The sequence below is a fragment of the Maylandia zebra genome, linkage group LG5 (genome assembly GCF_041146795.1).
Source record: "Maylandia zebra isolate NMK-2024a linkage group LG5, Mzebra_GT3a, whole genome shotgun sequence".
NCBI lineage: Eukaryota > Metazoa > Chordata > Actinopteri > Cichliformes > Cichlidae > Maylandia > Maylandia zebra.
In genome coordinates, this window is record NC_135171.1 from 42,842,608 (window position 1) to 42,868,430 (window position 25,823).

The 25,823-nt window shown below is 42.4% G+C and overlaps 2 protein-coding genes and 1 long non-coding RNA gene across 10 annotated transcripts in view; 2 read left to right on the top strand and 1 right to left on the bottom strand.

The window, feature by feature from the left end:
• pltp (phospholipid transfer protein) overlaps window positions 1-8,765 on the top strand; it is a 34,716-nt gene extending 25,951 nt beyond the window's left edge. For all 3 annotated transcript variants that reach the window (XM_004558932.3, XM_004558931.3, XM_004558930.6), the window contains exons 12-15: window positions 3,848-3,890; window positions 6,377-6,440; window positions 6,526-6,602; window positions 7,772-8,765. In XM_004558932.3, the coding sequence (XP_004558989.1) occupies window positions 3,848-3,890; window positions 6,377-6,440; window positions 6,526-6,602; window positions 7,772-7,891 (304 nt within the window). In that variant the 3' untranslated portion in view covers window positions 7,892-8,765. The remainder of the gene's footprint in view (window positions 1-3,847; window positions 3,891-6,376; window positions 6,441-6,525; window positions 6,603-7,771) is intronic.
• A 1,463-nt stretch (window positions 8,766-10,228) lies between these two features.
• khk (ketohexokinase) lies at window positions 10,229-19,592 on the bottom strand. Of its 6 annotated transcripts, none has more exons than XM_004558924.6 (9): window positions 19,168-19,592; window positions 17,076-17,192; window positions 15,951-16,085; window positions 15,673-15,807; window positions 12,493-12,565; window positions 12,010-12,156; window positions 11,806-11,894; window positions 11,573-11,730; window positions 10,229-10,722 (listed from the first exon to the last, which is right to left on the bottom strand). In XM_004558924.6, exons 1-9 carry the CDS (start codon window positions 19,260-19,262, stop codon window positions 10,601-10,603), a joined length of 1,071 nt encoding a protein of 356 aa, XP_004558981.2. In that variant the 5' UTR covers window positions 19,263-19,592; the 3' UTR covers window positions 10,229-10,600. The 6 variants fall into 6 exon arrangements, with proteins under 6 accessions (XP_004558981.2, XP_004558984.2, XP_004558985.2 ...); XM_004558927.4 differs by having other exon boundaries at window positions 15,951-16,071; window positions 19,168-19,591; XM_004558928.6 differs by lacking the exon at window positions 19,168-19,592 and adding an exon at window positions 19,081-19,151 and having other exon boundaries at window positions 15,951-16,071.
• Window positions 19,593-24,997: 5,405 nt separating this feature from the next.
• LOC143418772 (uncharacterized) lies at window positions 24,998-25,583 on the top strand. The gene is made up of 3 exons (XR_013098788.1): window positions 24,998-25,153; window positions 25,263-25,431; window positions 25,542-25,583. It is a non-coding gene; the product is annotated as an uncharacterized LOC143418772 (long non-coding RNA).
• The last annotated feature ends 240 nt before the right edge of the window (window positions 25,584-25,823 follow it).

Below are 25,823 nucleotides of genomic sequence, written 5' to 3' on the forward strand. Positions count from 1 at the left end.
TGCGAGTCCTACACACACCCCTGACAGAATGACAAGACCTGTGCCACGAAGACATGTTTGTGACCCAGCGGACTCTGACCTTTTCAAGTAGCAGGAGGCAGTGCTTTCCCTTTGAGTGGAGAAGTTCCAGAGGAAACTGTTATTAATAATTGTTAATAATTTTACCTCCTCACTACGTACGACTCTGGATACTGTAGTTCCTGTGAAAACTAAGGTCTCTAATCAGAAGTACCTGACTCCGTGGTATAATTCTCAAACACGTACCCTAAAGCAGATGACTCGTAAGCTGGAGAGGAAATGGCGTGTCACAAATTTAGAGGATCATCATTTAACCTGGAGAAATAGTTTGCTGCTTTATAAGAAAGCCCTCCGCAAAGCCAGAACATCTTACTATTCATCACTGATTGAAGAAAATAAGAACAACCCCAGGTTTCTCTTCAGCACTGTAGCCAGGCTGACAAACAGTCAGAGCTCTGTTGAGCCAACCATCCCTTTAACGTTAACCAGTAATGACTTCATGAACTTCTTCACAAATAAAATTTTAATCATTAGAGAAAAAATGACCAATAATCATCCCACAGATGTAATATTATCTACAGCTACTCTTAGTACCATTGATGTTAAATTAGACTCTTTTTCTCTAATTGATCTTTCTGAGTTAACTTCAATAATTACTTCCTCCAAACCATCAACGTGTCTTTTAGACCCCATTCCTACAAAACTGCTCAAAGAAGTCCTGTCATTAATTAATGCTTCGATCTTAAATATGATCAACCTATCTCTAATAATCGGCTATGTACCACAGGCCTTCAAGCTGGCTGTAGTTAAACCTTTACTCAAAAAGCATCTCTAGACCCAGCAGTCTTAGCTAATTATAGGCCAATCTCCAACTTTCCTTTATATCAAAAATCCTTGAAAGAGTAGTTGTCAAACAGCTAACAGATCATCTGCAGAGGTTTATTTGAAGAGTTTCAGTCAGGTTTCAGAGCTCATCACAGCACAGAAACAGCTTTAGTGAAGGTTACAAATGATCTTCTTATGGCCTCTGACAGTGGACTCATCTCTGTGCTTGTCCTGCTAGACCTCAGTGCAGCGTTCGATACTGTCGACCATAATATCCTATTAGAGCGATTAGAACATGCTGTAGGTATTACAGGTACTGCGCTGCAGTGGTTTGTATCATATCTATCTAATAGACTCCAGTTTGTTCATGTAAATGGAGAGTCCTCTTCACACACTGAGGTTAATTATGGAGTTCCACAGGGTTCAGTGCTAGGACCAATTCTGTTTACATTATACATGCTTCCCTTAGGCAGCATCATTAGAAGACATAGCATACATTTTCACTGCTATGCAGATGACACCCAGCTCTATCTGTCCATGAAGCCAGATAACACACACCAATGAGTTAAACTGCAGGAATGTCTTAAAGACATAAAGACCTGGATGGCCGCTAACTTTCTGCTTCTTAATTCAGATCAAACTGAGGTTATTGTACTCGGCCCTGAAAACCTTAGAAATATGGTATCTAAGCAGACTCTTACTCTGGATGGCATTACCTCGCCCTCCAGTAACACTGTGAGGAACCTTGGAGTCATGTTTGACCAGGACATGTCCTTCAACGCACATATTAAACAAATATGTAAGACTGCTTTCTTCCATTTGTGCAACATCTCTAAAGTTAGAAATATCCTGTCTCAGAGTGACGCTGAAAAACTAGTTCATGCATTTATTACTTCCAGGCTGGACGACTGTAATTCATTATTATCAGGAAGTCCTAAAAACTCTCTGAAAAGCCTTCAGCTAATCCAAAATGCTGCCGCAAAAGTCCAGACAGGGACTAGAAAGAGAGCAGATTTCTCCTGTTTTGGCTTCATGTTAAATCCAGAATTCAAAATCCTGCTCCTCACATACAAGGTCTTAAATAATCAGGCCCCATCTTATCTTAATGACCTTGTAGTACCATATCACCCTATTAGAGCACTTGGCTCTCGCTCTGCAGGCCTACTTGTTGTTCCTAGAGTATTTAAAAGTAGAATGGGAGGCAGAGCCTTCAGTTTTCAGGCCCCTCTTCTGTGGAACCAGCTTCCAGTTTGGATTCAGGAGACAGACACTATCTCTACTTTCAAGATTAGGCTTCAAACCTTCCTTTTTGCTAAAGCATATAGTTAGGGCTGGACCAGGTGACCCTGAATCCTCCCTTAGTTATGCTGCAATAGACGTAGGCTGCTGGGGGATTTTTCCTTTCCAGTCACCTTTCTCACTCACTATGTATTAACAGACCTCTCTGCACTGAATCATATCTGTTATTAATCTCTGTCTCTCTTCCACAGCATGTCTTTATCCTGTTTTCCTTCTCTCACCCCAATCGGTCGCAGCAGATGGCCCCGCCCCTCCCTGAGCCTGGTTCTGCTGGAGGTTTCTTCCTGTTAAAAGGGAGTTTTTCCTTCCCACTGTCGCCAAAGTGCTTGCTCATAGGGGGTCATATGATTGTTGGGTTTTTCTCTGTACCTATGAAGCACCTTGAGGCGACTTTTGTTGTGATTTGGTGCTATATAAATAAAATTGAATTGAATTGAATTGAAAGACAGCACATCTTCGAGGGGTTTCGCCTGGCTCTGGGCAGCCCTCGGAGACCAGGATCTAACCTGACGTCCCTTGAGATTCAGCTGAGGCTCTCCAGGCATTGCCCTCGCGCTCTGGAGGATGGATTGGAAGAGCTAGCATGTTGACCTGCCTGTTCACCACCTCATCCACATCCTCATCCAGGTTTTCAGGCCCTAGCTCACTCCCTTAGTAAATTAGCAGATCTGTTTCCATCTCATGTTCCCGGTTTATTGTCTCAGGCTGCAGCACTGTCCCCATCCTCAGTTCAGTCACCTGTAGCTCAGTCTCCTGTCCTCCAGTCTGCAGTCCAGTCTCCTGCTGTTCAGCTTCCAAGTCAGTCTCCCAGTCCGTTTTTAGCTCTGTTCCCCAATCTGCAGTCACAGCACCCAGAGCCAGCTGTGAGCTCTCTCTCTCTCCTCAGCCAGAGGTTTCCACACCGCCTGATCAAGCGATTGCCACCGCCTTGTCCACATTGGGTTTGGCATCGGTGGCCACCTTCCAGGCCGCTGACTGACCTTCCTCGCCATTACCGGCCACCAGGCCGCCGTCTTCTTCGCGGCCAGCCTCCACACCTGCGGAGTGGCCACCGCTGTCTTCCTCGCAGCCAGCCTCTGGACTTGCTGAGTGGCCGCCGCCGCCTTCCGCCAGATCGACTCCAGCGTCACTGCTGGCCACGTGGCCGCCCACAAGATCGACTCCAATGCCACCCCTGGCCACACGGCCACCCACCAGGACTGATTCATTCTGGACTCTGTGTTCAGCTGTTCACTCACCAGTCTCCAATCAGTCACTATTCAGCCGGTGTATTTAAGCCCTCAGTTTCAACCTGGTCATTGTCTTGTCATTGATGTTGTCGTTCCTGTGTGTGCCCTATGCTCAGTCAGCCATTCAGCCAGTCTTTCAGTCGTCCAGGCAGTCAGCCATCTCATGGTCTGTTCATTTCTCCATTGTCTACAATAAATCACCAATCTTCACCTACCTGCTATTCCTGCGTTTGGGTCCTCTCTTCCTCTCATCCACACACACCCCTGACACCACGGACTACACCTGTCATCGCTCACCTTCTACAGGAATGAAAAACTCTAACCCACCACATTATGCTCTCACACCGGTTCTCCAACAGAACGAACTCATCACCAACACCATCGCCATGTTGGTTAAAACTGGCTTCGTAATGATCCACCATTTTATAGCACAACTTGATTATTGATTATTTATCGACTTTTTTTTCACCTTTCAGGTTTAAGATCTTCTCCAACCAGTCAGCTCTCGAGTCTCTGGCGGTAAGTTTGTTTTCATCTTACAGTAATTGGTTCAATGAGACAGCAAGGAGACTGTTAAGGGTTCAAATATTGAGGAGGGATATAGGAGGAAATCCAAAATAACAACACTGGTCCGGCCGGGTTAAGTCAAACGATGATTTTAATGAACACACGCGTGGAGAGATGAACACTGTACGCAGCATCGATCTCTCTCGAACAATACACAATCAGTTGTTTTATATCATCAGGGAAATTTATAACGCCCCCTCATGCGTCATCACATGCATAAGTTTCAAAACCACAATGACTTTTAACACAGTTTGAAAAAACAACATCGCCTCGTCTCCATGCCAGGTGTCTTCCTGTCGCTGCCGGACGCTCGCTTTTGGTCTGGAACATCAGGCACACATTCTGCAAGAAACTGTCACTCATGCAGGCACAATTTTGCAGTCACAAGCAAGGTTATTATCGTTAACGAAAACTAACGAAATAACGAAAACTAGAAGTGAAAAACATTTTCGTTAACGGAAATAAAAATAAAAACAAAAAAAGGAAAACTAACTAAAACTGTAATGAGTGTTCACAAAACTAACTAAAATTAACTGAATTTATAGCAAAAATGTATTTAGTTTCATTGATGTGTGCGTGTCCTACAATAGTCGAGGGTGAAAATGAAGTTTAGTTTCCAGATTTTTTTCTTGCTGTGTCTCATTATGCCAGCAGGTGGCAGCACGTTAGTCGAGTCGTCTGTGTTGCTGCTCCGTCCACGCGCAGAATCATGTCAGGAAAAGTCGGGAGAAAGCGCCAGAGTCCAATTTGGGATTACTTTGAATATGACTGTGTTTTGGATAAAGCAAGTGTCTTGTAGTGGAAAGAGACAAATTATGAGGGACATTTCTAAAGGGAAAAAAATCCCACAAACCTTAAAGTGCGCTTGAAAAGCTCACACAAGAAGGCTAACCTAGCTTACCTTGAGAAGGTAAGGGAGCACACTCGACCCTCATCCCCAGAAACAGAAGCTAACCCCAGGCAAGGCAGTGTGATGCATCCCGAGACAACAGGACGAGGATATCTACATAACTGTGTGAGTCAATTGCCTTCAAAAAGTTTATCAATTCACTTGAACCAAAATTATGAACACCCGGTGCTGCAAGAGTTAATAGTCTCATTGGGGCCAAGATATACATTTTATAGTTGCCTGGTATCAGTGGTTGTTCATCTGCCTTTATTTATTTAAAGAACCCATAGGTGGGAATGTGAGTTGTCTGTCTCTGCGTGTTAGCTCTGCGACAGACAGGCGACCTGTCCAGGGTGCAGGTAGCTGGAATAGCAACATACCCAAGGATGAGCAGAAGAGCATGACTGACATGATGAAACTGGGATTTTGTTACACTTAATTATTGCAAACACAACTAAAACTATAACTGAAACTAATCAAAACTAAACTGAAACTAAGGATTTTCAAAAAAATAAAAACTAAACTAGCAAACAATTGGTAAAAACTAATTAAAACTGAGATAAAATTGAAAATCTGAAATCAAAACTGAATTAAAATAAAAACTAATGAAAACTGCAAAACTATTAAAACCCTGGTCACAAGCAAAATATAATTAAACTTTCACCTATGTCTGTGAAGGTTCTCAGTCATCCAGGTCATCGTAGTCAAAGGAGCTTGCAAAGAAAAGCGTCTGGACTTCTTTAAGTTGCTTGAAGACGTTTCACTTCTCATCCGAGAAGCTTCTTCAGTTCTAAGGTCAAATGGTGGAGAACTTTCACCTATAAATGAGTCCATCTACTGTGTGTGTGTGGGTGTGTGTGTGTTTGTGTCAACCTGAAATGCACTCAGTTTCACCTCACCAGCTAAACCTTGTAACCTTTCCACCAGACAGAAGGCCAGCACGTACACAACTGAAACTATATGTGTAATATATCGAATAAATGTTTTAATCAAATGATACTACTTAAAACTTAATAAAAGAATATAAAAGAATAAAAGATAACAATGAATAACCTGGTTATTCAAATAGCCCCATCCAAACTGCTCTTCAAAGTAACTTACACTTAGACTCTGCTTTAGTTTCACTTTCACAAGCACGCTCTGCAAAAGCCTGCGCTTCCTGTCTACTTTGGCACAGAGTGTACTCAGAGTTAGGCCTTTCTTTTATAATGCAATATAATCTGCATATAAACATTTAAGATTATGAAAAGCATTCAAAAGCATTTAAGATTATAGATTTAACTCAACAGTTTAAAGGGGTTATAACTGCTCCTGTAATAAAGGCTGATTGGGTGCCAATATATTTAAACATCTGAATGCAATATCAATGCTGTAGATTATGTTATTAATGCAATGATAATGATGATGACCATGAACAATAGCAGTAAAAATATTTCTCTGATCTCCACAAGACACAAAACTACAGAACAAACACTTTCTCCCTGATTTTTACAAGTTCTGACCAAAACATGAAGCGTATACACCCTAAAACCTCTCTGTGTGTCTGCAGTTGATTCCTCTGCAGGCTCCTCTAAAGACGATGCTGCAGATGTCTGTAGTTCCACTGATCAACAGTAAGAACCTAATTCATCAATCAAAAAACTCACAGACCCTGAACACACCGTGACAGTGTCGCTCTGTTTGTGTGTGCTCTCTTAGACTGGACAAAGAGAGGCGTTCGGATCCCGCTGGCTGATGGGGTGGATTTCATTGAGGAGGTGGTTGAATATCATAACGTGAGTGTGATTTTACCCCTCGACTATTTGAGGAGTTTTAGACTTTTTTCATATTTATGAAAATAAAACATAAAATTGATTTTGATTAGTTGTAACACATTGAGTGGATTACAAAAAAAATTGAATAAATTTTCAAATATTTTGAATGCAAACCTGTTGTGTAAATAGATGCACATCGAAAGTGCTTTTATGGAAAATTTGTCCTCAAAAATGCACTGACAAACACAGAGTACACGTGAAGTGATGATGATCCTGATGTTGCTAAGAAACAAAAGGAAGAAACAGAGAGTCTGGGTCATCCGATTCCTCGGAATAGGCAACAGAATGTCCTGGATTGATCCAGGAGTTTTCGGTCATATTTCAGGATGTCAGTCGGGCAGTTTGAGCTCTTGTTCTCGAGTTGGGACCACAACCGAGGTGGCAGATAAATCATTTCAGTGAGCCGACTGACCCCGAAGAGCATCTAGCTGTGTGTGTCTGAGGTTAAATAGAATTATTTTACTGTTCCCATGTCAATGGATATTCAGTACTGGTGAACATTTTGACCCATGAGTGCACTTGTTGTATGCATGCATGTAAAGTGAACTAGCAAACATCATCATAGCTACATGCGTCTGTCTTCTTGTTTGATGGCAGATGCTCCCTTCACCCTGGCCAAAAAGGCTAAAATGACCAAAGAAAAAGTGGAAAACAGCTGAACATGAGAGGTTTTTGGACAAAGTTTGTGTTTTTTCCATTGTTTAAGCACTGCTTCCAGCCAAGAGTGATACCATATATGCCCCATAGCTGCAGAAAAGGCTAACATTGTTATCTTTTTACAAAAAACCAGCTGAACATGAGAGGTTTTTGGACCAATTTTGTGTTCTCCATTCTTTAAGCACCGGTTTGAGCACCGTTTGAGCACCGGCACCGTTTCAAAAGTACCGATTTGGCACCGGTATCGGATAAAACCTAAACGATACCCATCCCTAAATACCACCATCAAAAAAAACAATTTACAAAAAAATTACAATTGTGACCATACACTTGTGGGCGTCACACATTTTTTATAATAAAGTCTTGTATTATCATTTTATTTGTTTTAGGCTTTCTTTTTTTTAAAGTCAGATTTATGCAGAAATAAACTCAGTGCTGCCCCCTGGCTGACAGGAGCTGTTCCATCTCTGCAGGGTTTCATCGTGATCGGAGCAAATCTTCACTTCAGCAAAGGGCTGAGAGAAATGGTGGTAGGAAGCTCAGAGATGGAGCAACAGACTGCCAACTCCACCGCCACCACCAGCACTGCCTAAATGTTCATACGCAGGGTTTACATAGATCTACAATTAATGTGAATATATACAACACATCATTAAAAGGATGAGTATATGATGAACAGATCAGAAAAGAACTGACAGCAGCACAGTGAGCCTTACACCTTGCAATGAGTCCAAACTAACAAGGTTACAGTTACAGACACTATTACTCCTTCTCACAGTTTAATGTATTATTCGTAGATTATCTTCAAGATTACAGGTAATTATAGTTCAGACAGTGTTGTTCACCATAGGTCACATGCACGCTGACGCTGTGAAGGTCATACAATATAAATACGAAGGACTGAATTAAACATGAAGGGAAACACTTGTATCCATGACAACACTGTGTCAGAACAACTCGAAAGTTGCCACTCCTCTGAGGGTGTTGTTCCAGTGGGCAGAAAAGTGATCACGTGGTAGCTGTCAAGGTTTATATCTTTAACCTTTTGTTAGTTTATTCTAAAGAACTGACGTTCTGCCCGAGAACATCAATTTATATTTCATGTTCTCTCTAAAACCTCTCACTTCATGTTGATTCATGTTGTTTCTATTTACACCTGAATGTCAGGTAGCTGGAAGCCTCCTCATTGGCTCAGTTTACACATGAAACACGATTCATCACTGTCAAGTCGATTGGGGAGAAAATGCTTCGCTGTCTGATGTACTTAGATGTCTTTGACCTGATGAATCTTTCGCTTTTTGTCTCATTAGGAAGTGTAAACAGGTTAAAACTACATGATAATACTGGAAACCACTCAGGAGATTTTATCTTTCATCTGTGCTGTTGCTGGCAAACCTGTCTCACCTGTACTTACCTGAACATTAAAGATTATGGACCTGTTCAAAATAAACTGAAAGCTAAACCTGACACCTGTCAGCAGTTTATTTTTGATTATTGTAGGGTCTACCTTACAATATAAAGTGCCTCTAGGTGACTTGTTTTGATTTGGAGCAGTATAAATAAAATTGAATTGAACTGAATTAAAACTTCCGCTCATAAAAAACAGCTGCCATTCTGTCATTACGGTGTGTTCACACCGAACGCGACAGACACGACCAAAACGTGCCAGCTTGACGCGTGCACATTCGCACCTCAACGTTTGTCCAACGCGAATTACTTGTGGAAATGTTGGAGGAAGTAGTGCCAGATGGTATGTTTGCAAGATGGCAGCTGTTGATCTAGCGTTTGAATAGAGAGTCTCCCTTTTCTATTTACTGTGGAGAGCAGAGCAGCGGCGTAAAGGACGTCCTCGCCGTACCTGGGTCCATCAAGTCCTCCAGAAGCGTGAGCAGTTTGGTGAGTTTCACCACTTGCTCCAGGAGCTGCACCTGGATGACGGCCACTTTCAGCGATACCACTGTCTTTCCCTGGCCCAGTTTGAGGAGCTGCTGTCCCACGGCGGTCCAAGCATCGCCCGCCTAGACAACAACTACAGGCGCTCAATCCCACCTGCAGAGCGCCTGTCCATCTGCTTGAGGTTAGTAAAAGTGTTTAATACGGTAGTCCTTTATTGATACCTTTGCTAATATATGCTAAACCATCTGTTTATACACTGCTAACATGGATGTGGTATGCTATCAGTGTTTACTGATAGCAAACTGTGGTATGGAGACGACTGTTTATAATATTTCTAGTGATACTCGAAAGGTCTCATCAAGTCCCGATTTAATTCGATTTATGCTGTTATCAGTGTTTGAATGATAGCATGGCTGTGGTGTCATATCAATGTATGCTCTCAGTGTTTGCTGATATCAAACTGTGGTATGAGGACCACTGTTGGTAATCTTTGTAGTGATACTCAGAAGGTCTATCTTATAAAGTCTTCTTTTTAAAAAAAAATTTTGACCTGGTTAAACCCTAACCCCCAGTTGAATATTTGTATATAATCCCTGCAGCTGTCAGACTCTATAACAGGGGTCACTAGCCTTTCTTAAAACTGAGAGGCATATGGTCACCTGCTCATCCCAGTGAGCTGAACTGGTGCTCAGCAAGTTTTCTGCTATTGTTGTGGTTTTGATGACTCAATTTCCTTTCTCCATCGCTCTCACTCATGTGTATGTGTGCCAATTATGCCTTGTGTTTTAGAGGTGGCCCTTCCTGCTTGCCACTGCCAGTTGCACCTGGGATGTTTAACTCACCTGTGAGAAGCTGGAGTACAACAGTTGTTTGACGCCTGGTTGTTAAACTGGAAATCGTTAGTAGAATTGGGTCTTCAATAAAAACACGTTTGTCGTCTTTGGCTTTTTGTTCCTTTCTGCGCAGGAAACCAGACCTTGCGAGTGAGTACCCTGACACGGTTATTTGTAGAGAGAATGAAAGGAAGCTGTGTCTGAGCATCGAGTGGTAATTGTTTTAATGAAAAACAAACTATCAGGACAAAAACAATCAACCCGATCACTGATCAGTGAGATTTAATTCCACCAAGTAAAAACACTCCAAAGAAACGTTTGCTTCTCTCACTTCAGTTAATCATTTATTGAACAATAATCCAGTTATTGATCTGTGAATGAATGAACTAATGGATGTTAAATGTCAGTTACTAATTGTAATTATGCAGATCCCTTATACCACAGATGATTTTCCTTAAACTGAAAATTAGATAAAATTTCAGTTGTGCCTTCAAACACTTTCACGTTAACACACATGTTTATGTTTACACATTGTTTTTCATGTGGTCATGTGCTTTTGTGGACTGGGTTTCCCTAAAACAAACTTTGTGGTTGCATGTCATTGAAGACTTTGCTGATGCTGTCATAACCATGGAAACCACACTTCCTGCCAGCAACCCTGCAGCCAAAGGTTAGGGCATCTTGCAAACGTCCACCTATAGACAGAAAACATTGATCTTTTAAATTAATCAGTCCTCAGGTGTTACTGATTTATTTTATTTAAAAGTAAAGGGGAATTAAAGGGCATTACTATGTGTTAACAGACCTCTCTGCATTGAATCATATCTGTTATTAACCTCTGTCTCTCTTCCACAGCATGTCTTTATCCTGTCTTCCTTCTCTCACCCCAACCAATCACAGCAGATGGCCCCGCCCCTCACTGAGCCTTGTTCTGCCGGAGGTTTCTTCCTGTTAAAAGGGAGTTTTTCCTTCCCACTGTCGCCAAAGTGCTTGCTCATAGGGGGTCATAGGGGGTTTTTCTCTGTATGTATTATTGTAGGGTCTACCTTACAATATAAAACACCTTGAGACTGTTGTTGTGATTTGGTGCTGTATAAATCAAAGTTAATTAAAGGGAAGTTTAATTAACAGTTTTAATTTAATTAACAGTCTTATTGTGATGGTCCTGTGTTGAAATGTTTCCATCTCATCTTTTCCTCCGTGGGGTCATGGGAGCAGGTCACCGACTAATCAGAACGGTCGTGATTGGGTTCCTGGCTGCTCCAGTCTGCATGCCAAAATAGGACCCCAAGTCGCATAGCTTGTGGATAGAAAACTGTCTGTCCATGGGTGGATGAGGCATGTTGTATAAAGTTTTGAGTGCTCAAGTAGCGTAGAAAAGGATTATATAAGAGCCAATCCATGTACACTTACAACAACGGATATATGTTAAAACAGGTTTTGTTCTGGCGTGTATCAGGATCAGCACTTTATTAATAAAGCTATTTGCTACAGAATACTGAGGTTTTGCTGGCTTCCTGCTACATAGATGTTTAAAAGTCTCACCCTTGGACAGTGTGTAGATGACAGCAGCGTTGAAGGTGTCCCCAGCTCCAAGCGTATCAACGAGACTTTCAGGAGGAAATGCATCAGAATGAATGATCACACCATCAGGACCCAAAGCATCAGCTCCTTTTTCTGCCCAGGCACAGATCAGGATGGCCCTGAGGAAGGATGGCGTCATATTTTTATTTCTATGGTTGTTACTAATGTTACACTGCTGACCTGTGACCACTCACCCCTGTTTGACTCGACTGTAAAGTCCTTTCAGGGCAGCTTCAGCTGACTCAAACCCAAAATCACGAGCAACGTCCTTACTGACAAACACCTAAAGACATGAAACCGCGATGAATTTGCAACACGTGACAGAAAACATGCAATAACATTTTGTCTGATAGAGTGGGCAGTTTATGTTCTCCTGGTTCTGGCACAGAAGCTCTCACCACATCGCCATGAGGAAACAGCTGGTACAGCGGCTCTCTGGTCTTCTCTATCTCCACGGAAATGGTGATCTTCTGTTGCTGTGGCAACATGCTGTTATATCGCTCTACCTGCTGGATCATCTTCACCTGCTCCTCTGCGTTTCGGCCCTACAGGAGTTAAAGTGTGACAGCAAACAAACAAGATTTATGAGACAAAACAGTTTCCAGTGGGTTAGAGTGCACTTTTGTTTAATGAATTAATCATCATTGATCAATTTCAAATTAATGTTGTTGTTTTTTAAGTCTTCTGGTGAAAATATTGTTTCTAAATGAGCACAAACCTCTGAGGAGTGCAGGCTGGAAAGGTGTTAAGATGGTGACAGGTGTTTTCTGATTAGTTACTCATCATTAACAGGTTGTGTTTATGATCTTAATTTAAAATTCTGATTACCAATGTCAGTTTAATACTAGGTTGGGTTGGCTCGTTTACTGGACTTTACTCACCTCCCAGTGGATCCACTTGAACTGATGAAGGTGAACTTTTGAAAAATCCTCTGCTGTGACATCTGGAAGGTTCCTGACAGACAGGAATTGAGGTCAGAGCTTATGGTCCTTTAAAACAACCACTTCCATCTCTTCAAAACTCAGGTCAAACCATTTTTTCTGGATTCTCCCTGCATTTAGCAGATTCATGTTAACCTTCCTATCACATCATTATGACACCAAACCAGCAGGACTGGTAAACTGCTCTGCTGTATAAAATTCATGGAACAACCACAGAGCAGGTGCAGCCTATCAGACAGCAAGCTACTATACAGGGAGTGCAGAATTATTAGGCAAATGAGTATTTTGTCCACATCATCCTCTTCATGCATGTTGTCTTACTCCAAGCTGTATAGGCTCGAAAGCCTACTACCAATTAAGCATATTAGGTGATGTGCATCTCTGTAATGAGAAGGGGTGTGGTCTAATGACATCAACACCCTATATCAGGTGTGCATAATTATTAGGCAACGTCCTTTCCTTTGGCAAAATGGGTCAAAAGAAGGACTTGACAGGCTCAGAAAAGTCAAAAATAGTGAGATATCTTGCAGAGGGATGCAGCAGTCTCAAAATTGCAAAGCTGATCATCGAACAATCAAGCGTTTCATTCAAAATAGTCAACAGGGTCGCAAGAAGTGTGTGGAAAAACCAAGGCACCAAATAACTGCCCATGAACTGAGAAAAGTCAAGCGTGCAGCTGCCAAGATGCCACTTGCCACCAGTTTGGCCATATTTCAGAGCTGCAACATCACTGGAGTGCCCAAAAGCACAAGGTGTGCAATACTCAGAGACATGGCCAAGGTAAGAAAGGCTGAAAGACGACCACCACTGAACAAGACACACAAGCTGAAACGTCAAGACTGGGCCAAGAAATATCTCAAGACTGATTTTTCTAAGGTTTTATGGACTGATGAAATGAGAGTGAGTCTTGATGGGCCAGATGGATGGGCCCGTGGCTGGATTGGTAAAGGGCAGAGAGCTCCAGTCCGACTCAGACGCCAGCAAGGTGGAGGTGGAGTACTGGTTTGGGCTGGTATCATCAAAGATGAGCTTGTGGGGCCTTTTCGGGTTGAGGATGGAGTCAAGCTCAACTCCCAGTCCTACTGCCAGTTTCTGGAAGACACCTTCTTCAAGCAGTGGTACAGGAAGAAGTCTGCATCCTTCAAGAAAAACATGATTTTCATGCAGGACAATGCTCCATCACACGCGTCCAAGTACTCCACAGCGTGGCTGGCAAGAAAGGGTATAAAAGAAGACAAACTGATGACATGGCCTCCTTGTTCACCTGATCTGAACCCCATTGAGAACACGATTTACAACCTGAATAGGTAATAAGGCGATAGATCTTTCAGCCCAATTCTACTTTCTGCCTAATCCATCATATAAAATGTAATCAAACGGAAAAGGCTCTTTTTAAAATTTGTTTTATTAGTTTTAATCTTTTAACTTTATGCATCAAGCAAAGATTTAATTATCTGCAACATTCTCTGACTGGAAGAAATTTGTTTAACATTTAAACCTATTTTCTGCACATTCCAGCACATAAAATAATTTTTTTTTTTTGTGTTTACACTCAGTCTTTCAAATAGGTGCAAGTAAAAAGTGGGGTAGGCGGATGTTTGCCCTGGTGCAGGTGTGTCTCAGCGGTCAGTGGAAGAATCCGCGAGTTTGTCTGTGAATTTCCTTCCCATTCACTGGTAGCGTACTCAGTGCTTGCTCGGATGTTTAGGGTTTTTTTTCGCTGTAAAAAGAAGTTTCTTCCCACGCAGTGAACAGCAGAAGCTAATGTTTTTGTCACTTTTTACAGAATTAAACTCAAAGTAAGGTCAGTACTTCCACGCTTTAAATGCTGCGCGGTCATACTCGCTCCCAGACTCGATATATTATCCATTCTTGATCTGCACACAGCTGTTGCCACGAACGTCGCACTCGCTTACATCATTGTCATGAGACACCCTCGCAAAAAAATCACGGTTTTAGTAACACAGTAACGTGGGGTGCTTACGGGAAAGTAACGGTAATCTAATTACCTTTTTTGCAATAGTAATCCCTTACTTTACTCGTTACTTGAAAAAAGTAATCAAATTACAGTAACGCGCTACTGCCCATCTCTGGTGCCCACTGTAGAAAAGCATACTTTGGTGTTTATTGCAACAAAACGCCATATTAGGCTTCAAGTGTGATCAACAACACCTGCACAGTTTTGCTTATCTTTGCTTATTCTATTTATAGTGGAAGAAAACCCATACAGATTGACTTTTGATTAATAAACTTGTTTATACTTTGGGAGAAATTAAATAATTTATGATGAATTATCCCCAGAAACCACTGCAGAGCTAACAGAAAAGTTTGTGACAAGGCTCAGCGAGAAAAAGGAAGCTGCTTTATAAACAGTTTACCTGCCTGAAGGTTTTACTGACTGCTTCACGCTTTTCTTTTGCTCACCTAACATTCGATGTGGATATCTCAACCAGGACGTTTTTTAACAGAAACTGGAAATGAATGAGCTACAGTGGTTGTTGAGGTCAAAACGAAAAGAATACCAACATCATCAGTTTCCTCTACGCGACCTTCACACAAACTGCTCTAGGAAACTCCTTTAAAGAGTTTGGTCCACTTTTTCCAACTTCGCCTCTGACCTGATAAAAAGTCATCTGTTATTCACCTCATCTGATTGGTGGAGCCATTGCTCTGCAGTGGCTCATGTGCCCAGTTGTCATTAGACCAGATTTAGGCTGACATTTAGGTTTTCATGCTTCCTGATGACAGATTCTCTAAACTCATCAGTGTATTTGTTTCATCCACCTTCAGCAGCCAATGGATGGAGCTTAGAGTCTGAGAGGGCGTGGTGCAATCCAATCAGTAAAGCTTCACCTGAACCACTGATGGGTTTGTTCAGGTGACCAGAAAGAGAATCAAAAGAAACGGGAAAGATTCTGCAGAATTTTATTTAAAAATGTATTTTTGACAAAGGGAAGACTGATTATTTCACTGCGGTGCTGATTAGCCGGGCATAATGTCAGAAATAACACACTGATCAAACAGGCTGGAAGAAAACCTCGATCATTGTAATAATCATTATTAATTAATATCTAACGTGAGCTGTGAAAATCGCAGCTCTTCGACGACCTGATGCCTTACGTATCGGAGAGAACGACGGTTCGAGTTCCAGTGGATGGACAAACCACACAACAAGCACATGGAGTTTGACCTTCGACCTGCAAAACCACTGCTGACACATCGATGTCCCGCTGCGAGAAGTCAGCCATGATGAAACTGACAGAAAGACAGACAGGAAAGATCATGTCCCCTCGAAAATAAAACTCTGGCAGAAACCCGAACTCTGACTGGCAGAAGGGGAGGGGCGGAGCTCCTCTATGATGACCCTGAAACAGATGCCGTTAGTGACACAAACACACCTGTTCATGTGCAGGATAGTGCGACTTCCTGTGCTGGTGTTGCTGATGACCATGGAGGCTGGAAGGAAGCACTGAGGGTGCTCAGACAGCAGAGACACATCGATGCAGTACTTCTGAAAATCTTCCAAAATAAAACTACAGACAGGTAACTGTTTACACTGACTTGGCTTCCTGAAACACAGATCCTCCACATGGCAGACAGAAAAATTAAAGTCAGAGGTGGTAACAAGTATGTTAGTAATGCACTTTCTGACTGGATGTTAAATAAAGATGATAAATCTCCTGTTTTTAGTGCTCAGGTGAAACTGCTGGTGAACAAAGAGCTGCCTTTTTTTTACCCTTTGAAGAGCACTTTGTAAATGTGAGCACCAGAGGAGTTTTCCCCTTTGTACTTCACCACAGCTTCAAACATCAAGAACCATCTCCACACCTTTAACCTGCTCTGATGTGGTATTGCTGTCACCCTGCCAGGCTGGCAGCATGGACGCCTAGGTCTGTTAACGTGATAATTTCAGAATCAGGCATCGTAAGATTTTAAAATTCATATCTCGCATGCATTTGCTAAAATTCTCTAACAAGTTTGAATTTCAGGTTAAGGTAAGAGGTCCAGTTTCCTCATGAATGTAAAAAGAAGGGAAGTCACTTTCAAACTGATGCCACTGGTGCAGTTATTAAACATTGTGAACACTTTCCAGTCTCACCGACTTGATATCGAGGTTAAAGTATGAGGTGAAGTTTAATGAATTTTGTCAATGCAATAAGAAGGAATCAACTTCGAATTTTTTAATTTTCATCACACAAACACCAAATTAAAGACTGGTGGCTGCCAGTATCATTTTTCTTTATACTGCTAAAAATTAAAGCAATACTTTTTAATCAGAATACAGTCAGTTAAACAACTGAGCAGATAAATATCCCAGATAAGTAGCAGAAAGTCTTTTATTTCAGTAGGTTGATAATGTTCATTTCTGTGTATGTGTGTGTGTAGAATCTCCAAAATACCACAGTTTCAGTAAAAAACTGTGGTATTAACAGTCTGGATTCTGCCCTCAAACATTGATGACTGTGTATTTCTTGTATTTCTGAACAAATGGATTTATTGATGAGCATTTGAAAAGGACTCACTTGGCCACAGGACCAGCTGACAAGGAGCCCATGAAGGCACAGGGCGCTCCGAGCAGCGACAGCACTGTGCATGAGTTTGAAGCATTTCCTCCCCGCTGCCAACGCTGCGACAGACATCTGTAGGTACAAAGTAATGACATCATCCATCAGAGGGGCAATCATTAATTTTCAATACTGATAGAATAGAATAAGAATAAGAATAGAATTCAACTTTGTTGTCATTGCACATGCACAGGTACAGGGCAACGAAATGCAGTTTGCATCCATCCAGAAGTGCTTTAGCCATGATATAGATATATTACAATATATATTAGCAATAATATAGATATGTAAGTATATTACAGAAATGGGTCTATTATGGTATGTTATAATGTACATGGTATGAAGTATGTTATGAATATTCTATAACTATAAGTATGTACAGGCTGTAGTGAGTACAAACTATGTACAGGCTATGAACAGGATATAAATATGAAAAACTATACAGAATATGAAATAAATAACTTTACAGAAATCTGAGATATACAGCTATACAGAAATGTGAACTATGCAAGTTATAAACAGTTGTAGGATTAAAAATTATCGTATGTACAGAATGATTATTTACACAGAGCTACACAGTAGTGCAGTTAAGGTAAGTGAGGGTGTGGATAATTTCTACAGAGGCTATATAAAGTGCTAGTGGTTGTGAGTGGTGGTTCAGTCCATGTTATTATTGTGTGTTTGAGGGTACAGTTGTCCATTGTGTGTGTATGTAGGTGGTTGTGTGTGTGTGTATGGTCAGTCCATGAGTTTAACGTGGGTCAGATGTCAGGAGGCAGAGTTCAGGAGTCTGACAGCTGTGGGGAAGAAGCTGTTCCGGTACCTGATGGTCTTAGTCTGATGGCAGGAGTGATGAAAGGCTTCATGGAGTCAAACATTACACACAGAAACAAAAAGAAGCTGCTAACGTTAAAGTCAAAGGAGTGTGTTTCTCATCGCCAATGAGAAACAAGCACCAGTGCATCACAAACAAAGTCATTGTGGCAGAGCAGTGGGTTCACAATGTCAGGGGAGCCTCACGCACACAGCTGTTCCCCAAGGCCTAATCATGTCGTCCCTATGAGTAGGATCTCAGAGAAGTGAGGTGTGTGCTATACAGGAGAAGTGAGGAGCACTGAGCTGGAGAGAGTGGGGCTGAAAAGCCTGCCACTCAGTATGCTGTATGCTGTTTTACACATATAAAAACGTTCATGTGCTGGAGAAACTGTCAGCCTGCAATCCTTGCTACAGTTATCGACCACACTTAAAAGCAAAGGGTTGGGGGACAGCTGGGTCATAGTCAGGTTAGTGCCAGGGCCTCAGCCAGGAAAACTTAGATAATAGAAGATCAGTCCGCTTGGCCTCATTCACACGAGTGAAGAGAACAGGAGAACCAGTGATGCTAATGTCCTCATGTTAGGAGAGAGGTAAAAGATGAATTCTCTTCTTCAGATTAGTGACACCCCTGTTTGTGGGGTTAGGGCTTGTTGCAGCACCAAGGAGATGCATTTACATCATATTCTGGCTTTTTCATTTTTAAAATAAAAAAATAAATGGAGTATCAAATGTCGATAGTGTTGCACTGAAATCTGTTACGTAATGAAAGTGTGACCTTTGCCCACACGTTGACCTAAAAAAACTGCCAACCCCGACACCTAAACATCACCAAAACCTCTTACCCGTAAACCCCTAATCCTGACTGTATACAATGTCACAGTAAATCAATTTTTAGAGATCCACTTCTCTAAACAGCTGGTTCAACATAAGCTGTACCAACCTGGAGAGTTAGCTTGCATATTAACATATTAACCTGCTCTCAGCTTTAGCCTGCATACTAACCTGCTGTCAGAATTGGCCTGCAGGCTAACCTGCTGTCAGAATTGGCCTGCAGGCTAACCTGCTATCAGCTTTAGCCTGCAGGCTAACCTGCTGTCAGAGTTAGCGTGCATACTAACCTGCTGTCAGCTTTAGCCTGCAGGCTAACCTGCTGTCAGCTTTAGCCTGCAGGCTAACCTGCTGTCAGCTTTAGCCTGCAGCTTAACCTGCTGTGAGAGTTAGCCTGGATGCTAACCTGCTGTCAGTGTCTTCTTCAGGGTATTTGTTCACCACGTTGATGATGTCGAGACACACCAGCCCCACACACAGAATCTTCTTCTGCTGTTCCATGCTGGTCCACACAATGACAGACACACACACTCTCTGTGATCCGAGGGTGTTAGAAACGCACACTCAGGTGGACTTTGAAACACTTCCTCCCATGATTCCCTCAGAGTAGTGATGCGCGAATTATGAACGAATCGTTCAATACTCGAGAATCACTTTACTGACTCATGAATCATGATTCACAAGCCCAACTGACTCACTGACTCATCCCTGTTGCTGTTAGCAGCAATGTATCTAGCTTATAATTAAAATTGTGGAGAAAAACAACATCCAGTATCTTAACAAAAAATTTTCTGCTCTGAACTGGAAGAAACAACCCTGAGTAGAAGCTCACATCAAGAAAATAGCTCCTCGGTTCACAGTAGCATCGCTCTGCTAACATGCTAACAGCACATTTGAGCTACTCACCCCCTCCCTTCCTGTGCCGAATCGTAAGCGTAAGCGAATCACTCAGGACTCACTAACCCCCTCCCTCCTGGCTCACAGCTTCTTCTTCTTGGTTGGCAACCAATGTTAAGGCGCATTAACGCCCCCTGGCTCACATTTCAGTGGACATTTAGATGAGAAAATATATATTTAACGCATTTAAGGAAAATACTAATAAAATAAAAATAAACAAAATAAATGTTTATTTAGCAATTTTGATAGGAAATTGCTTAATTTTAGAAATGTTTTTGCTCTTTTTTTCTCTATAAAATCATTCATCTTAGCAGTAGGATTTACATGAAAAGAGAAACAAATTAAGTTTGAGTGAAAATGTACATTTTTTGCACTCTCTGGTCAACTGACTCAGTGAATCAAATGACTCAAAAAACACGATTCACTTTGGTGAGTGACTCATTAAAACTCGATTCAGTAAAAAGAATCAAATTTACCATCACTACCTCAGAGTGAAGTCACAGCAACAAACTGCGGCTGTATCCCAATTCAGGGTCTGCAGCCTTAAAGTACGCAGCCTTAACGGTCCTCAAGGGGCGTACTCAAAGACCGCTAAGGCCGGAAGTGCGAGGCTTGTGAAATGGGACGGTCTAGCCTTTGTCGCGCTGCCCAGGTTGCCTAGCAACCATGATACAAACCACTGGAAACGTTTCATACAGCTTTGTTTGACAGAAATGAAGGAGAACACATTTTGTTCATTTGTTTCTACATGAACTCTGTGTGATTTATTGAGTATCTGAGGCTGAGACCACAGGACTGTAAAACATGATTGTTGGGCTTCATTTCTGTACTGAACAGTCATTTTAATATTAGTTAGTAAATAACAATTAGCTGATGTTGTTCATGATACTAAAGATTCAAGTTGCAGTTATTTATATGTCCTATCACCTTAAATCGTCACTCAAAGACGAGTATCTTTGACAGTGTATATATAGATGTGTTATACATAAGAGCGAAATATTGTTCATTTAATATGTTGGCATTACTAAATTTGGCTCAATGCTTACATATATGTATGAAAACAAAATGTACGAGCTGTGAAAACTGTGTCTGATAGAATGAAGAGTAGACTGATATATGAAATATTCCTTTATTGGGTGAGAAAATCAGACCATGTCATAACTGCTTTAAGTCATACAGAATAGATATCAGAGCCTTAAACAGGCTGACTTCTGCTAAATGGGTCAAACTGGGCAGAAAGTCTACAAACACATAACATCCTTATAGAATATGTTGTAACACTATAGATCAACTTACCTCAGAATATATAAAGCATATAAACAGTTACAGCAATATGATGCAACACACACAGCAGTGCTACTAATGCAAAATACTCAAAGCTTCATAGAACTGAAACCAACATTTATTTTTAGCTCCATTCTGCTGCTGATACATACTTTAGGTTTATGAACATTAAACTTGTTGCTGCCTTTCATAGGGTAGGATTAGGGTTAGGGGTTAGGTATTTAGAGACTAAGACTTAGTTGTTTTGGTTTAAACTTCAGTGCACGGTCCTAGGAATCGCTGAATCATCCTATTTCCCCTTTCTCGGCTCTTCTCCTCTTCCACAGCATACTCCTCCTCTTCTTGGGTGTATCTTGTACATCCTTTCATGTGCTGTTAATCATAAAATCGTCCCCCAATGTCTTTATTTCCCACAGGCCATAAGGTGGTATAGTTGAAAGTATCAGCAATGTCACTTATATAAAATAAAAATCAGTCCCAAAGCCATACTTCTCCCATAGCTCTCTGGAGGGGATTCAACCTCAACATGAAGAAGAAGGCTTTCAGGAGCAAAGTGAAGGAGGAGATGAAAGCAGCACAGCGGGAGGTGAAACGCTGCCTGAGGGAAGCAAAGGACACCTACAGGAGGAAGGTGGAGCAGAAGTTGGAGAGGAACAATATGAGGGAGGTCTGGAATGGTGTGAAAACCATCACAGGCCACAACACCAAGAAAAGCACAGTGGGGGGGACTGTGGAGAAGGCAAACGAACTCAACAACTTCTTCAACAGGTTTGACCAGCCCACAACCCCCCCACCCTCACCCTCACCTTCACTACAGAGTCCTCTCCCCACTCTCCTGCCTCCCTCGCTTCCCCCCCTTCCTGACACCATGACACCCCCCTCCTCGAATCCCTCTCTCAGCAGCAAGACATCTCCCCCCCTCCCCTCCTCCCAAACATCTCCCAGTGTCACAGTGGATCAGGTCAGGAGGCAACTGAGGAAGCTTCGCCCCAGAAAGGCAGCAGGCCCAGACAAGGTGTGTCCTAGGATGCTAAAGGCGTGTGCTGCTGAACTTGGGGAGCCGCTACAACGAGTCTTCAACCTCAGTCTGCGACTGGGGAGAGTGCCCGCCCTATGGAAGACATCCTGCATCGTCCTGGTCCCCAAAAAGAACCGGCCCAATGAGCTGAATGACTTCCGACCGGTGGCACTGACGTCACATCTTATGAAGACTCTAGAGCGGCTCTTCCTCAACCTCCTCCGACCACAGGTACAACATGCCCAGGACCCACTACAGTTTGCATACAAGGCGGGTGTCGGAGTGGAGGATGCCATCCTGTACCTCCTACACAGAGCCCACTCACACCTGGATGGGGGAAAAGGCACGGTCAGGATCCTGTTTCTTGACTTTTCCAGTGCCTTTAATACCATCCGGCCCTGTATGCTTCAGGAAAAACTGAACAGGATGGAGGTGGACCCCTGCCTGGTGGCTTGGATCTCCGACTACCTCACCGACAGACCACAGTACGTCAGGCTGAAGGACATCACGTCTGACACAGTGGTCAGCAGCACAGGAGCACCACAGGGAACTGTGCTGTCCCCTCTTCTCTTCACCCTGTACACCTCTGACTTCTGCTACAACTCTGAATTATGCCACATTCAGAAGTTTGCAGATGACACGGCCATCATGGGGTGTATCTGGGATGATCAGGAAGAGGAGTACAGAAGTCTGGTGAGGAACTTTGTCGCATGGAGTCACACAAACCACCTGCAACTCAACACCTCAAAGACTAAGGAACTGGTTGTGGACTTCGGGAGGTCCAGAGAAGGTCCACTGCCGGTTCAGATAGAGGGGGAGGAGGTGGAGGTGGTCAACAAGTACAAGTACCTCGGGCTGTGGGTGGACAATAAACTGGACTGGTCATGCAACACAGAGCACCTGTATAAAAAAGCCCAAAGCCGACTGTACTTCCTCAGGAGGCTGAGGTCTTTTAACATCTGCAGGAAGCTCCTGAGGATGTTTTACCAGTCGGTGGTTGCTGGAGTACTTTTCTATGCTGTGGTGTGCTGGGGGAGCAGCACAGCAAAGAGGGACTCATCCAGGCTGGAGAAACTGATCAGGAAGGCTAGCTCTGTGGTCGGCATGAAGCTGGACACTCTGGTGACAGTGGCAGAGAAAAGGACATTAAAGAAACTGATGGACATTATGAACAATGCTGGGCATCCTCTGCACACGGCCATAAACAATCAGAAGAGTCTGTTCAGTGACAGGTTGCTTCTCCCCAAGACAAGAACTAACAGACTTAAAAACTCCTTTGTCCCACACGCCATCAAACTGTTTAACTCCTCTCTGGAGGGGAGAGGGAGGGGAAACAGGAGGACAAAGGAGGGGGGAACAACTAAGCTGTAGTGCCTCTTAGGGTTAGGGTTAGGTGTTAGAAAAGAATCAGGCCACCAGCAAGCTGGTAGCCTGAGGTGCACGGGCCATCGATGGGGCCGGGTTAGGGTTAGGGGGTTAGGGATGTGGAATTGAGTCCGGTCCCGAAAGGGTCCAGACGGTGCTCGGTCCATCCCTCCACCCCTGCCACTTGTCCCCCGCTGGACACGTCTACGGGAAGGCAGCCGCCCTCTCCCGTGACGCACCACCGTCCAGCCTTCTGAGTCCATCCGGGACCCCATGGATTTTTTTCTATCTCTTGATGTCGCCTTTGTTATCTTTATTTAATAATTGTGTTAATGTGCTATTTATTCCAGTTAGATATGTAAATTATGTGTATATGAATTTACAATCACAAACAAGGCGAGAAAAAAAGAAAAAGTAAAAAAAGTAAATGAAATTTGTTTTTAAACAAAAATAGATGAAATTAATAAAATTGTTTAATTTTTAATAAGTGAAAACCAATGAATTAATGTGCCCACTGCCGCGACGTTTCGACCCAAGATAGGTCTTCCTCAGGCTGGGGCACAATGAATAAGCTGGGAATGCACAGAGAGAGAGAGATGTTGCCTCTTCAACGGTCAGCTCCCAAATGAGCTCCTCTCTACTGTGCAGCCTTATATAGGCTTGGTTTGCAACGTGAGTTTTTTTTTCGAATTTTAGGTTAGGCAATGTATTTTGAAATGGCTGGGATGGTTTTAGACTAAAATGAATGTGTGTTTTTTAACCTTTGTAATAAAATTGCATGAAATGTATTTTTATTTTGTATATTATGTGAATTTTCAAAAAACTGTATTTTTAAGTGATGTATATGAGATTTTAAATTTGCATTTTTATGTTTTAAATCCAATCGTGTTTTTATGAATTTTTAAGTGACGTATATTAGATTTTAAATTTGCATTTTTATGTGTTAAATCCAATCGTGTTTTTATGAATTTTGGTGAGTTATATAGAGAAATGAGTTCATGATTTGAAAATTGTATTTGTGTTTTTAGCCAAATTGTGTTTTTATGCTTCTTGGAGTCGTGTATTTAATCAACATGTATTTTTAGGGGTTTTTTAATAAATTTTGATTTAATAACATGGGTTAGGGTTAGGGTAAATAATTGGGTTGGGGCCACAATCATAGTGGTTAGGGGAAAACAAATTTGGGAGTCCGGTCCCCGAAGGGGGCCGGGCTCCAATGCACAGACCACACCTGTTCTCCTCTCAGATGTTCAGGAGCCCCCAAAGTACACTTCAAATGGAGTTTGAGGTGAGTTTGTGTGAAAAAGGTTTAAGGTGGTATGGACCCCACTGAGGTTAAGTTAAGGGCCGAAATTGTTCCTTATGTTGGGCCCACTGAGGTTAGGATTAGGGCCTGTTTTAGGGGTAAGGGGAATAGCCAATAAGCTAATTGGATGGTTAGGTTTAGGTCTGGGGTTGACTTTTGCATAGGGGTAAATACGGTTAGGTTTAGGGCCAAATTTACCTCCTGCATGGGGTCCACTGAGGTTAGGTTAAGGGCCGGTTTCAGGGGTGGGGTTCTCCTCCACTGTCCTACACAGAAAACTGAAACATATCTCCTCAAACACAAGAATGTAAACATGAGAGCAACAATAACAACTATACACAATGTCTTGGGTTTGGTTCACCTAAATCCCTTTTCATTGAGGCCTCTTGGGTGAACCGTGTCTAATTTGGCTATCCAGGTCTTTTCAGCTCTCCTCCTCAGCTGTGGTGTCCACCTCGGATTGAGCTGGATTACAGTTGCTGTAACAGAGTCCCAGCCGTGTGACAAAAAGTGTTTTACCAGGTATGTGTGAGTGTTCTTTTTATGTAGAATGTTATACCTGTGCTGAGTGAATCTAGTTAAGAGTGTGTTTCCCGTTTCACCCACATATTGGATTCCACATTTCTTACAGCTGATCAAGTACACACAATTTTTGGACCTTGGGGTACCTTTGCACAAAGACAAAAAAACATTGCCATTAAAACGACTGCGCAACCATTTACGGTGCTGGAAAAATTGCCCCTGGTCTCTGCGTCTAGGCTCAGAGAGAGGCGGAACCTTTGCTTTAATCAGGAGATCATGTAAGTTTTTATTTCTCCTGAAGGCTGCAATTACCTTATGATCTTGTAGCAATTGTGTATCCTGAGCAAATTTCTGGAAATTGTTCTTGATGACTCTGACCATTTTGCAGGTGGAGGGGGCATATGTGACAATCAGTGGGAGGAGAGGAGAGACATCAACGGGTTTAATTTGCAGGTAAGAGTTGAAGCACTGTCTTAAGAAGGAGCGAGAATACCCCCTAGTGGAGAGTGCTGAGAATAGGATTTTGACTGCTTTATCAAAATCAGTCCGCTGCGTGCAGATTCGGTGGAATCTGAGCAATTGGGACTTGATTATGCCAGCAAATGTGTGTTTAGGATGCAGGCTCGTTTTGAACAGAAGGGCATGTGTGTCTGTGGGCTTGAAAAAAACT

Excerpts from the sequence above, each read along its gene's own strand:
- khk (XM_004558924.6), bottom strand. The coding sequence starts at position 19,262 with ATGGAACAGCAGAAGAAGATTCTGTGTGTGGGGCTGGTGTGTCTCGAC. Across the intron at positions 16,086-17,075 it reads TCAGCTGGTCCTGTGGCCAA|TTTTATTTTGGAAGATTTTC; the intron begins GTGAGTCCTTTT and ends ACCTGTCTGTAG. Across the intron at positions 11,731-11,805 it reads TACAGTCGAGTCAAACAGGG|GGCCATCCTGATCTGTGCCT; the intron begins GTGAGTGGTCAC and ends ATCCTTCCTCAG.